The 14901-nt window shown below is 41.6% G+C and overlaps 1 protein-coding gene across 1 annotated transcript in view; it reads right to left on the reverse strand.

The window, feature by feature from the left end:
• Positions 1-14901, reverse strand: part of FCHO2 (FCH and mu domain containing endocytic adaptor 2) — a 100398-nt gene that overhangs the window by 7519 nt on the left and 77978 nt on the right. The window contains exons 18-22 of the mRNA XM_058656411.1: positions 11765-11868; positions 7643-7772; positions 3094-3205; positions 778-933; positions 283-415 (exon numbers count right to left, since the gene is read on the reverse strand). Of these exons, the coding sequence (XP_058512394.1) occupies positions 283-415; positions 778-933; positions 3094-3205; positions 7643-7772; positions 11765-11868 (635 nt within the window). The remainder of the gene's footprint in view (positions 1-282; positions 416-777; positions 934-3093; positions 3206-7642; positions 7773-11764; positions 11869-14901) is intronic.

The following is a 14901-nucleotide window of genomic DNA, read 5'->3' on the forward strand; positions in this document are numbered from 1 at the left end:
TATCTTTGCTATCCTTGACCTTAACTGCTGTAGGTACTTCAGTATTACAACTGCTGCTGCTGCCTTTCAATTCAGGACAAATCCAAGTGTCCATGTTTACTCAGTATTACAGAAAGGAAGAAAATGGCAAAATTTACCAAAGCTGGGAAACTCTCTACTGGTGTATTATACTAACTCTGACATAACCTTTGCATTTCTTGAATGATCCTCATTTAGTTGCAGCCTATTCAGCCTATGATATATTAACGTTTTCTGGGAGGGCCGTGACGAGCTGACACTTACCTGATACTTTAGTACATCCACGTTGTAGTAAGCAGCAGCTGGATTCTGCTCTGAAAGCTTCTTGAGGTAGACAGTAACAGCTTGCATGTTCATCCAAAAATCTTTTGCATTAGAATCACATTGTGACGGATCACTACACATGTAAGAAACATTTTTGTTATTTTTCCCACTCATCTTTATTCTTTTCCTCTATGTGATAACATGATGATGTAGGAAAGACGTGCAGAAATGAACCAAAGGTGGGATGAGGGGAAAATGAGGACTAGAAGATAGAGAAACGGAACACAGCAGAAGCCTGTCTGAAAGATGAGAAGATGGAGAGATGGAAATGCATAGAAAAACAAACAAAAAAAATCACCCAGGCCGCCAAACAGAACATGAAAGACAGAAGAAGCAGCTTGACAGAAAAAGACAATTCTGGTATTTTACTCAAACTGAGTACCATGGTTTCAAACAAGATGGAAACATCAACCATCAAAACAAAAATCCACAGACCTGAAAACCAGCTGCGCGTTTGGAAGAATCTGCTCCAGCCGCCTGATGTTCTTCACCCTGAAGCACAGCACAGCTGGAGACGGGTTGCCAGTGAAGACCTTAATGATCCCACTTGGAAAGGATATCGTCATATCACCAGTGATCTTCACAATACACCTGAAATTGGGGATTTCAGAAAGTGTTCAGATAAGATGTCTAAATCTTCATTTTTGGGTTTCTAAAGGTGCAGACATACGCGTGTTCCCATTATCACAATTATGGATGAATTATTTCTTTAATTATAAACAATGATTTAATATGAAAGGACATACTCATTCAGCCTCATCTTTTCCTGGAATTCAGCTCCAAACCCAAACGCAAGCACACAGCTACCAGCCTGCTCTCCTCTGGGTGACCACCACCCTCCAGAGGACTGCGAGCTGTGGGCAGGTGCCCGCCTCGCATCTTCCGTCATCCCTTCCTTCTCTGAAACTCGTGCATCGGCTACCTCACTCACTACAACCCACTCCTCTTCACGTCCTTAAAGTTGGACACTCAGCCTCATGGCCAGGAAGCATCTGCCATTTCTCCCACCACACTTTTTAAGACCAAGCTCCTCAGCCTGTTACACCCATCTTTCAACCTGCCTCTGTGACACCATAATGTTACCTCTACAAAAATGCAAGTAATCTTATCACATTCCCTACTCATCACTTCCTACAGATATAACCCAGCCTGCTGCCTCTTCAACGGTTCTCCAGTCCTATACAAATCCCTATACAAATCATTTCCACATTGTCAATGAGCCAATACATCATCATATACCACACAGCTTCCTTCTTAAAATGATTTATTCACTTAGTTTCTGGACATTATTCTATTGATTCTCTCCTCACCTCTTGCAGCTTGCTGTCTTAAAACCCTTGATGAGCTAGCCATTGTCTTCCTGTTTTCTGAACACTGTCAGCTGTCTTTAATATACTCCTTAATGTCTCTAGGCATTATATAGAATGACTGTCAAATATTTGATCTCTAGCCTAGACTGAACCCCCTGAACTCCAGAATCATGTGCCCAACTATCCGTGCAACACATCTCATCTCCACAAACTAAGCGTTCTACTCTCTTGGCAAATTCTGACAACTACTATCTAAACAGTGATTCGCTGCATAATGACATTTAAGCCAACAAAGTGCCACATATATCATGATGATACAGTGAGCTATAGCATCCAGATATAGATGACCTACCAATGGATTTCCTAGAACATACTGTCATCATTAAGCAATGCATGACTGTATACTTCTAATCTCATGACTACTCACACCTCCTCTGCTAACAACCTGAGACGATCTACATTCATCTCCTAGCTGCACTTCTGAATTAAACCCTGTAACTCTATTTCTCTCTCTGCAGCCACTGTGGTTCCCTCTGGAATAGCAGAGCACTCCACTTAAAAATGCAAGTAATCTTGTCACTCCTCTATGCACAGCCTCTACTGGCTTCCCAACTTACTAAAAATAATACCCAAACTCTTCATTTGGGTCCACACTAATCCTGCTACCTCTGGACTCACCTTTGATTATTCTTCCCCTAATACACTTGTACTCAGTAACAGGGGTCTTCTTGCTGTTTCTTGAAAATGCCAAGCACACTTTTTACCTTGTTCTCTTAATCTCAAAATGATTATTATGCCATTCAAACTACTAGCCCCCTACTGTTTTGCTTTAAGCTGCTATTCTGGCTTAGCTTCCTATCAATATTCAATACCTTCTCTGATGATTTAGGTTTCTCTCACTGCCATCTAAGCTCAGGAGAGCACTGTTTTACTCACTAAAGTACCATCAGCACATACAACAGTATCTTACATAAAGTGAATGCTCAAATATTTCATGAATGAATATATGTTGAATAAATCATACATAGCAAAAGTAGAGGCATTAGCCCCAACACTGTTCTCTTAAATCGAGTGGTTATACTGACTCTACTAGAGTCTCAACTTAAACAGGCCCTCTGAGTCTCTTTTGGAAGTATCTCACTTCAGAGCTTCCTCCTTATCCAGGTCAGATGTCACCTGCTCCACAGAAACCACCAACGCATCATAACAGCTGTAAGGTTTGGGCAAGAATGCAAATAACCTGGAGGAAAAGCCATTGCTACTAAACATGGCAATTTTTTATTTGCTAGGGTAGCCTTACACAATTATATTCAATAGCAAAAAGTAAACAAATAAGAGAATATTCTAATCAACAAATAAATCAAACTGAAAATTGAAATTTACCTCTAGCGTCCCCCCAATCCCAAGAACACACACACACATACATGTTTTAAAAACTAACTTGGTAGGATCTGCTCCTTTAAAGTAGGCATTAACAGATTCCGTAAGGGCGACTGCCACAGGTAAGGTGTCCTGATTTCCAAGGCTGACAGGGCTGGGACCCCGTGACACTCCTAGAATACATACAATTCATCTGTTAAATCCTTCAGAAGGATCCATATTAAATAACAAGACAGACTCATAATGTTAGAGTATCACAAATGACCCCATTATTGGTTTCAATGACGCCCCAAATACAAATCTGGAGGTTAAACAATAAACAAAAACACATTAGAACATAATATAAAGAACAGAAAAAACATTGGGAAGACTTATTCTTTTATATGGGAAAATACAGACTTTTAAAGGAATATCAGAAAAAAAAGTCCTTCCCTTGAAGACCTGAAAACACTAAAATACAGCTATGGTACTTTTCAAATAGCAAATTCTTTCAAGTTCTATCATGTGTTTCGAGGCTTTAAGCAACACATTTTTATTTATTTCTACTTATGTGATAAGGCTCCATGCTCTACTTATTATTATTATTATTATTACTATTCTCTAACCCCCCTTTTCTGTGATAGTTAATGCCGCATTCTCACAGTGCACTTGCTCAATAAATATCACTAACTAGATCTTACGAAATTCTGACATGAGGTTCATTCAGATAAGACATCTTCAGTCAAATCATATAGAGATCATTGTTTTTTATTTAAAGCATAAAAAAACACAAATCAATTTAACTCCAGAAAGGGTTCACTTTTTTTTTTATTCTAAAAAAGACTATCTCCCCAGAATAGTGCAGGATCTTCGTCTTCACTAATGCACTTTTCTCAGTTACTGTTAAAAAAAAAAGTAGATCATTTACTATATTGATACAATTTTGTAAGATAAGTTAGATGTTTGATATAATTATTAATTATTACTTAGAGAGAGCCTAAGTCAACATGCATAGTTGAAATTCAAATGCATGCTTTTCTTACATATATGTTACAAGATGTTAACAGTGATCAAACATTTTTATTTTTGGACACAATATCCAATAGTGAAAGTCCGAGTTACTTTTGAGACACCAGGAGTATGAATTCCAATAAAAATCAATGCTGGCTTTCTCTGCTTCAAACCAAACCCAAGGTCCCACAAAAAACAGAAAAATACTTTTGGTAGCTTTAGAGGATATGTTCTAAACTGCAGAAATACTTTTTAGAAAGTTCTGCATACTTAGAAAAATAGCTTGGCAGTCAAAACTGTACAGAGCACAGACCTGCTGTGGCCTCCATAGACCATCAGGATGGGTAGAGACCATGAAGTAAGAGCTTCAACTGCACCCGAAAGCAAGAGCTCAGAAACATGGAAATTATGCACAAAATCACAACAGCTACTGTTCACTGAACACTAACGTGCAGGAGCCTGTGCTGAGCACACATGAAGACTCTGGAATCCTTTTCATCCCAAGTGTTAGCTCTGCCACCCAACAGCGAGCCTGTTGGGGGACAGATGAACCAGAAGAAGGAGCGGACACGAAGAAAGACTGGGGGTAGTGTTTACAACCCAGATCGGGGCATGGAAACGCTTTGATTTTACCCTTCACACATGAAACACCATTACCATCATTTAAAAATATATTGTTAGCTTTTTGCTGTTTGTTTGCTTGGTAACATCATTCTTAACACAAGCAGGTTCTTGGATTGAGTAGAAAAATAAATGCTGGCACGAGTCAAGCCTGGCACAGGTGAATGGGTTCACCAAGGACCAGCTGTGAAATTAAGGGGAAAACGTGAAGGTAACAAAGCAGCACGGCCCAGTGAGCGAAGACACCACCTACAGGGCCAGCACCGCATGGGCCCAGTGCCCTCCTGCATCGGCCCAGTGATAGCACCGCGTGGGCCAGTTGCCCTCCTGCATCGGCCCAGTGCCAGCACCACGTGGGCCAGTGCCCGTCCTGCATCGGCCCAGTGCCAGCACCGGGTGGGCCAGTGCCCTCCTGCATCGGCCCAGTTCTAGCCACTATGGCCATCTGGGGAGTGAACCAGCAGATGGACGATACTTCCTGCCTTGCAAATAAACAAGCAGATTTTTAAACAAAAAGTAGACTATGTAGAAAATCAGACTACAAATTTGTGCACCAGAAAAATTCTACTGTCTAAATTAGCTGAAGCAACTCTTCTCCTATTTCTGATAAATTGGTATAAACCAAAAGGTCACTTGAAATCATCTTTTCAGAGAAAGATGAAGTCTATATTAAACAATTTCCCCCTTCAATTTTTACTGTAGCAAAATACACATAGCATACACATTGTCATGTCTGTCTTTTTTGAAGCATCCAGTTCAGAGGAATCAAACACTTCCCTTGATGTGTGTCACCAGCCTCCATCTCTACAACCGAAAACTGAAACTGCACCATGAACAGCGACCCTTCAGAGCCCCTCCCAGTCCATGTCACCGCTCCCTCCCCACTGTTTGTGACCCCTCTCCATACCTCTACAAGAGGAAGTACATAGGATCTGACTTAGCATATCAAGATTTATTCAGCCTATGTCAAAACTATCTTCCTTTGTAAGGTTCAAAAACAAAAAGTATTCCACTGTACACATACAGTCTTTCATAGCTTAACCATGGGGATAGGTTCTGAGAAATGCATCATTAGGCAATTCGGTCACTGTGCAAACATCACAGATGCGTGGTCAGACAATCGTAGATGGTGCAGTCTACTACACACCTAGGCTGTATGGCATATAAAGCATATGATGCAATGAAGAGCTGCAGTAAACAGGAGGTGAAAAGAAGCTGAACAATAAAAAAAACCACAGTAGCTGCATAACACAGTCATATAGTTTTTATTATCATCGACTGCATATGATTTTATGTGCTATACTTTTATAAAGCTGCCAATACAGTAAGATGAGGTTTAGGCCAGCATTATTACCGTCCCGTGTCTTGTAACGATGTTACAGTCACCAGGCTTCAGGAGCCCTTCAGTTCCTTTATGACCTTGTGACACCTGAGTCACACACACGGCTTGTCACGCCTGCACGGCGTCCTGCTCGTCCATTCATCTGTAAGTGGACACAAGGGTTGTCTCTTCCTTTGGTTCCCGTGAATAGTGCTGTTATGAACACGGGGACAAACGTCTGTTTGAAACCCTGCTTTCAATTCTTTGGATTTTACGCCCAAGGTGGAACAGCAGGACATGCTCTTTTTTCCTTAAGGAATGGTCACAATGTTTTCCACAGTTGCTGCAATCATTTTTCATTCCCTCTCACACTGCAAAGATTCCAAATTCTCCACATCCTCGCTAACACCCGTTTTACAATAATCTCCTTTTTTTTAATTAAGAAAAAGCGTATCTTCTGTAACGCAAAACTCGACTTTTTTCTGAGCGATCTATATAAACGGATTTTTATACACAGCCAAGGATAGTATTCATTACTGTTTTGATTCTAAAAATAACAATACAGAAATTTTTAAATTAGATATTATCAATGATCAAATTTGGGCTTTTAAGATGAGAATCCTTGAGACTGTTTCCCCGGCACCTTCTCATCATAGCTGTGTCCTTAGAGAAGGCTTACCCAGGGCAGCTACGGGCACCTTCCCCTCACAATGAGTAGACACTTAGACAGACTTTGTCTCAGCTCTAGTACGATCAAGAGGTCCAATCCCAACCACCTCCTGCCCCACTGCGCTGCTAACTCCAGTTCACGGTCTGTTCTGACAGCTTCAGAGTTAGGACTGATGCTTCTTAATGCTTACGGAAAGAGAACAGGAAAATTCCAGAAAATGCACAAACAGAGATTTTATAGTTGGAGATTTGATGTCAATGAATCTAGTACGGAAATGACACAATTAGTATAGAATTGAGACGGTTACTGTTATTCCTGACTTCTCAGACACCATACACTGCTGAAAAAGGAAAAGTTAGGAGACAAGTATTTTACATACACTTCAAGATCATTAGTCAACACATACACCTGCTCCTGATACAATACCTGGTGATGTCTCACAGTATTTTTCAATTTCAGAGAGTGTCCCAATCAAATTATCATCTTCTATCATATTTAAACACAATAAAATATTTCAGGAAAAGAAAATATTTTCAACAAACAAGAAGAATCACAAATTTAAATGTAATCAGCTGAATAAACATCAGATAAATAAAATGAACTGTTCAGGTAGCTTTAAGAAATCATTGTTACACAACATACACATTACTATTACCTACTTTTAGTTCTCCTAATACCAGCAACAGCTCAAACAATCCACAAATATGTTTCAAATCAATCAAAATTAACTTAGGGGGTAGATACCTGTCTTAGCAAGAGACACCCTGAGGACCTGTGTTCAAATTCCACCCCAGTCCAGCTCTGGACTCAAGCTTCCGCCACTGAGACACTGGACAGACACGGTGATGGTGTGAATACTTAAGCTCCTGCCACCCTCACAACAGACCTGTACTTTTTTACATGTATAACATATGTACAAATAGAATACACACATACACATATATGCATATATAACCTGGTCATCCTTTGTATGCTAAATGTAACAGCTAATGCTTGATAACCACTTACCTACTGTTGGAGTATTGCCAGCACTCAATGAAGCAGATGATGAAATAGAGGAAGAACTTTCTGCCCGGGCTAAGGGAGCGGCAGGAGGTGGGCTGGTGCTGGAAGTCACAGGTGGACTGAATGGCCTAGGCTTAAAAACAAAAAGTGACTTAGCAAACTGTTGAATCAATTCCTAACACTTGTCAGAGAAGATTTATCTTAATGCATCAAAAACCAAACTGGGTTTCTTGCAACTGAAAATTAGGGATACCATAAGTCAAATAATATATTAAAAGTGAAAAAGTGATTTTAAAATAATGCTGTCTAGAGGGTCTTTGGGTAAAGAAGATTTTCTGTATTTCGAGAAAGCTTAAGATGGACTCTGGACGTAAGTGGTGGCTTAGCAAGTGAGGACGCCCCTTGGGACCTCTGCATCCCACACTGGCGGGCCTGGCATCGAGCCCCACCTCTGATTCTGGTCCAGCTTTCTGCTACTGTGCCCGGCAAGCAGAACATCAATGACCTGAGCACTGCACTCTTGTCACCCATGCAGGACCACTGGGTGAAGCTCCGGTCTTCCGGTTCGGCTTAGCTCAGCCCCGGATGTTGGGGCCATTTTGGTAGTGACACAGCAGACAGCAAATGTCTGTCTCCCTCTCTCAGTCACTCTGCTTTTCAACTAGGAAACAAACAAAACTTAAAAAGATAGACTCTCAGTTCAGTCACTGGCTTACTGCTTACCCTTCTATCTATCTACAAACACGAGAATATTCCTCTGCACTCTTGCCAGCAATCAACCAAAGAAAGAAAAATAAAAATGTTTAAAATAATCTAGCTAACTTTATAGATTTCTATTTTTACTTTCGTGTGGTTGAATGAGATCTGAACTTTTTTGCCTCATTTGATGCAAATGTTTTCCTCCCTGAACATCAGGAGGAATTGCCCTTCACTTTGGCTGTTAACAAATCTGTCCACGTTTTGTCTTGGAATCCTCCATGCTGTGTTCTCAATGAGAAAGTGTACTTCACACAGAGGGCTGAGGAAATACATCTTCTCTTCTTCCAATTTTCCAGTCAAATATACATATATACATGTGTGTATAAAGCACATAAAAATCAATATATAAATTATACATATCATGTATATACATATAAACAAAAAACATGAAAAATAAAACTCCATTCATTTCTTTCTTTGGTGAATAATTTTTTTCCTTGTAAATTTTGAACCGCTTTCTTGAGCGATTCCATTTCTTTAAACATCAGGTTTATTTAACCATTAAAAATAACCTGTTACTGCTTAGTAAAGTATTAAACAAGCACATCTCTCACGCCAGTGCCTGGTGCAGAGTGGGCCCTGGGTCAGAAAGCGCCAGTGGCTGGTGCAGAGTGGGCCCTGGGTCAGAAAGCGCCAGTGGCTGGTGCAGAGTGGGCCCTGGGTCAGAAAGCGCCAGTGGCTGGTGCAGAGTGGGCCCTGGGTCAGAAAGCGCCAGTGGCTGGTGCAGATGGGGCCCTGGGTCAGAAAGCGCCAGTGGCTGGTGCAGAGTGGGCCCTGGGTCAGAAAGCGCCAGTGGCTGGTGCAGAGTGGGTCCTGGGTCAGAAAGCGCCAGTGGCTGGTGCAGAGTGGGCCCTGGGTCAGAAAGCGCCAGTGCCTGGTGCAGATGGGGCCCTGGGTCAGAAAGCGCCAGTGGCTGGTGCAGAGTGGGCCCTGGGTCAGAAAGCGCCAGTGCCTGGCGCAGATGGGGCCCTGGGTCAGAAAGCGCCAGACACAACTCAGCGACAAGAGACATTTCCTCAGTTTCCTGAAGTGCATGAACAAAAGGGGAAAGCCAAGTTCTGCAAGCACCTACACGCTAAATCAACACACTTTTGTATGAATATACAATTAGTTAAATACCATAAAAATTAAGATTTTTAAGGCACAAAGCAAAATTTAACTAACTTGAAATGATTTTTTCCCAGGGAATAGCTTTTGGATGACTCGATATCACAGAAAATGAGATAAAAATAATGACAGCAAGGAGGCAGAAACACAGGGGTGCATGCACACAAGCGCAGATGAACACGGAAGAGCGACATGAGCAGACACTCAGTCCAGTAGCTGACTAAACTTCTGAGTCGGAGAAGGTCTGGAAGTCAACTATCGCAGGGTCATTTCTTCAACATGGCTGAATTCCTGCAGTACATTTTGCAGGGCTTTTTGTTTTTTTTTTTTAAGGAAAGGAAAATAATTTTCCTAAAACAACTTATTTTAGAATTCCACTAACCAGTAGCCACTAAACGAAATGTGGTTAGTCCAAAATGAGTTATGCTATAAGCATAAAATACTGAGCAGAAAGCTTCTGCTTTCTGTTTTTTAAGGCTCATTAATTTGAAAGGCAGAGTGACAGAGACAGAGTGGCCACAATTAGCAGGGCTGGGCCGGGTCAGGGACAGGCGGAAGCCAGGAGTGCCCAGAACTCAGGTGTGGCACGGCTCCAAGGACTTGGGCCATCTTCCAGGGCATCCCCAGGCAAACTAAGCAGGGAGCTGGGTCAGAGGAAAGCAGCAAAGCTCCAACTGGTTACACGGGACACATCACAAGCAATGGCTTAACATGCCATACTACAATGCCACTCTCCAGTTCCACTTTTTTATTGTGATGACTCAAAATTTTTTGGTGACATACTACTTGTATTTCTGTTTGATAACACTGGTTTAAAACTGCTTGGTTCTTAAGAGTCAGCATACATCAAAATCACTCAGAGTGTTTATTAACACACGAGTGCCACCACGCCTTTCTCCTAATTTCTGGTTTGTCTGGGATGGAGGCAGACTGTGTAGGCACCACATTCCCAGGTGATGCTGGTGCTCACAGGTCTGGCATGGCACTAGAAACCACTGCTGTAGGACACTGAGGGGTTCTGACGGTGGGTGGGGAAGCTGTGGTTACAGACCCCATGTGCGCATGCTTCCCCTCCAGGGAAATGCACAGCAAAAGGCACTCTGATGGTTGGAGAGAATTCAGGTTGGCCTAACCTCTCTGCTTGGCAACAGAGCAGCAAAAAACAACAGCACACTGCTTAATTCAGAGATCTCACCTTTAAGCATCTTTTTACTACACTAATTATGAACTTTTACAAGGAAGCAAATACTTAAGATACTATTTGTAACAATGAAACAATGGAAATAAGTTAAATGAAAAATGCATTTATACAAACTTTTGGTTTTTTAATTCTGACAGTGTAGGACAGCATTTAAGTGCTAGAATATTCTCCAGGCTCAAAGCCAGGCAAGGGAAGAAAGGGGGGGGGTGACAGGAACTATTCAATCATAAGCTCATTTTTATTTTGTCTAATAGAGTGACAATTTCAAATTCAGAGAGAGATCCTCCATCCACTGGTTCACTCCCCAAATGGCCACTACTATAGGAGCTGGGCCTTCCTGAAGCTAGAAGCGTGGAGCTCTTCCTGGGCCTCCTACATGGGTGCAAAAGCCCACAGTCCTTGGGTCATCTTTTGCTGTTTTACAAGACACATCAGCAGGGAGCTGGATTGGAAGTGGAGCAGCCAAGACCTGAACCAGCACCCATACTGGACACTGGCACACAGGCAGAGACTTAGCCTTATACACCAAGGCATTGGCCCCTGGCAAAATATTCTACTACTAAAAAAATAAAGAACAAACACTTTGGAAACTAGTGAAAAATTCATGATTCAGAAAGAAATCCTTAAAATATTTTCAGGTGAAAAACACATTATAACTATGTAAAGTAATTTTATTGAAAATTCTATATATACCATTCACAATAATTTCATTTAATCACCTGCACTCAATGTTATGACTGCTGTGCACATATTCACTCCCTTAAGTCTCACAGAATTACTGCAAAGCTGCTTTGTTTCGGTGAGAAAATGTGTACCAAATGGTATGTTCATAACGTGATAACATTCTTGAGAAAGCTCCCTTTCCCTGAACAAAGCCTTGCAGTGAGGTAATGAAGGAAGATGAAAGAAGCATACTGGTTGGGAAAACCTTTCTATACTTTGAAAAGTTAGAAAAATTCAGCCTTTCAACCACACAGAGGGAATCCAGAAAAATATTACTTGGGTCTTAAATCTAAACAATTTTACAGCTAAAACAACAACAACATATGAGTACATACTATTTCATTAATCCCACTGAGTTTGCCTGAGGTGAGCTTTGGTCTGGAAGCAGGCCTTGGAGGTGGGACAATGGTGCCAAAAGAAAGAGGAGTTGTGGGTCTGGCTGGAGGGGACAAAGAGAATTTGAAGAAACTCATTAGTATACAGTATATTAACACAGCACCTTCCACGAAGACATTTATCATAAAGGAACTATTAGGATCCCCAGCTCATTTTTCAGGAACTTTTTTTTTCAAAACTACCAATAACAAGCTTGAAAAAATAATCCAATTAGTCTTTCAACAAAGCTGACATACATTACAGAGTTAATTCCTTTTCTAATTATTTACACATACGAAAAGTGTAATCTAATAAATTATCCATAAAAACAAAATAATTCATGGCCAAATACTGATAGCTTATGTTGGGCAGTTTTACAAGATCAAGCCTGATGTTGAACCTTCAGAACAATTAACGATGTAATAAAACACTTAGATGAATCAACTTTTCCAATTTGAGCTTTACATTCAACCACATTCTGATAATTTCTGATAATTAAGAGCTTAAAAATATTATAGTAGTCTTCTAAGGAAATTTCCCTAAATCACTAATTTTGGTGGGTGTTAAATAATGTATAAACTTTTTCTAAATCTCTACCAAGTTAGCATTCATGTGGTTTTATTTATTTATTTGACAGAGAGGAAGTACAAGAGAGGGCTCCCACCTGTTGGCTCATGTCCCAAAGGACTCAAGAGCTAGGACTGGACCAAGTGAGCACCAGGAGTCTGAAATCCACCTGCATCCACCACGTGGCTTTAGGGGCCCCTGTTTTTCTGAAGTACCAATATTTGCTGGAAGCTGGACTGCAAGAGGAGCAGCCAGGACTCAAAACCACCCACATGGGATGCCAGCAGCAGCCCTACCTGCTGTGCCATAACACAAGCCACACATTCACAGTTTTCTGCAAACTTTGCAAATGATAGGTATTAGTATTCTCGATTAAAAATATACTCAATCATTATAGAAATTACTGAATGAAACTCAAGCGTATATCCTTAAAAAGTATAAATGTATCAGTATAGTAAAAGCAAAAGTAGAGAATAGAAGTATATTTACATCATCTTTAAATACTTTAAATAAAGTAAAATGGGTTTCAAACCCCTTTGGTCCACTTTAAAATACGGGCCATAATTCAACAGTGAAAAACTGTTAGTACAATGACTAATTTGGCTAATCCTTCCTTCAAGCACTGGGATCCCATACAAGTACTAGTTCCCATCCTGGAAGCCCCACTTCCCATCCAGTTCCCTGCTGTGGCCTAGAACGGCAGCAAAGCATGGCCCAGAGCCTTGGAACCCTGCACTCATGTGAGGGGCCAAGAGGAGACTCCTGGCTTCCGGTGCCCAGTTCCTGGTGTTGGATTGGCTCAGCTCCAGCCACTCCAGTCACTTAGGGAGTGAGCCAGTGGATGGAAGATCTTTCTGCCTGTCCTCTCTATAAATGTGCTTTTCCAGGAGAAAAAACTCTTAAACAAAAAAAGGAAGAAAAACACGGTCAGCAAGCTGTCTAAATTTATGAATGTACAAATGAAAATGACAGAAATGGGTCTACGTAGTACACAGGAGAGAAATCATGGACAAAGAAATGAAGGCATGAAAGCAAGGGGCAGGCAGGTGGCAAGAAGAGTCCTGAAGCAAAGGGTAGTTACACAGAACTTTAAACAAGTGTCTGAGAGGTAGCGACTGTATCATATGACATGCTGAAAGAGGCAAGCATAGTCCGAGTTGCTTGAGGACAACAGGACCGGCTGGCAAGGAGCCTGCACGGTTCGTGAGGCTGCCGCTTCCTCCCGCGAGCACCAGCTCTTTCTCAGGCTGCGCTCCGTACTCAAAAGAACCTGAGCTTTAACGTTCTGTTCATTATCAGTGATACTCCACTAAGCTATATTCATGATTCAAGCACGTGAGAAAGTTTACCACAGAAGCATTTACATCTGAGGTCTCCTCTCCGATCCACACACCTGTCCACATGGCATGTGGATCGACTCAAAGCATGCCTGGTACAAGTGAAATTCAGTTGCTTCAATAGTCAGAAATTTGCTTTTGGAGGAAGGCTGGTCTATAAATCAATGAATCTGTATTATATCTGCCTTATCAGTTTGGCATTACTTCTAGCGACCTCTGGGGATTACTATAATTGTTTCTTCCTTTTTTTCTTCAGACCTACTTATTGGAAAAACAGTTACATAGGGAAGAAGAGATGGATGGATGTTCCATCTGCTGGCTCACTCCCCCAAATGGCTGCAATGGTGAGGGCCAGCCCTGATGCAGCCAGGAACTAGGAACTACATCCAGAAGTGTGGGCCATCTTGTGCTGCCTTCCCAGGCACAGGAGCAGGGAGACGAGAAGCAGAGCAGTCAGGACTTGAAACGGTGCTCTGACCGGGTGGACCTGATGCATGATCCAGTGTCACAGGCAGCAGCCCAACCCAATGCACTGTCCTGTGCTTTGGTGTCAGGGGTATGCAGTACCCTGTTAGCAACGTCCACTAGATGAAATGACCTCTGACAAAGTACAGAGAGGTGGGAGGATGAGGGCTCATCTGTATCTGTTCTCAAATATTACCTAAGTGGAACAGGAAACACATGCAGACACACTATATTTATCTAAACAAAAGCAGAGATTAATCTATGGCCCAACAGGAGAAGGAAGGAGGAAAGGCAGCTTAGCTAGCTGCTCTGTCACGTCTCAGGACCCCTACCAGCACTGCAGTGGTCCCTGGGATCAGCTGTCAGCACACCAGCTGTCTGAAACATCAGGGCATTCCAGAGTATTTGCAGTTCTACAAGGCAACCCTGGAGCTCACTGGAGCTGCACTGGAGTTATAGGAAATCTGCGGGTGGCATTTCTAGACCCACAATCTGGTCCAGTTTTTCAATGAGAGGAAATGAAGGCTGCATTCTGTTAAGGCTGACAATATTTTTTTTTCCCTAAATCCTAAACATAGGGTCAAAAATAAATCTACACAGGCAATGGTTCTCTTGTTTCAGCTTAAAGTCATTTTAGTTACATGAAACAGAAAATTCAACACAAGAACAAAAGCATTAACCCAAACTATATTAACTGGGGAAAACACTGGCCTAAGAAACACAAAAAT

This window comes from Ochotona princeps, chromosome 28 (assembly GCF_030435755.1).
Source record: "Ochotona princeps isolate mOchPri1 chromosome 28, mOchPri1.hap1, whole genome shotgun sequence".
NCBI lineage: Eukaryota > Metazoa > Chordata > Mammalia > Lagomorpha > Ochotonidae > Ochotona > Ochotona princeps.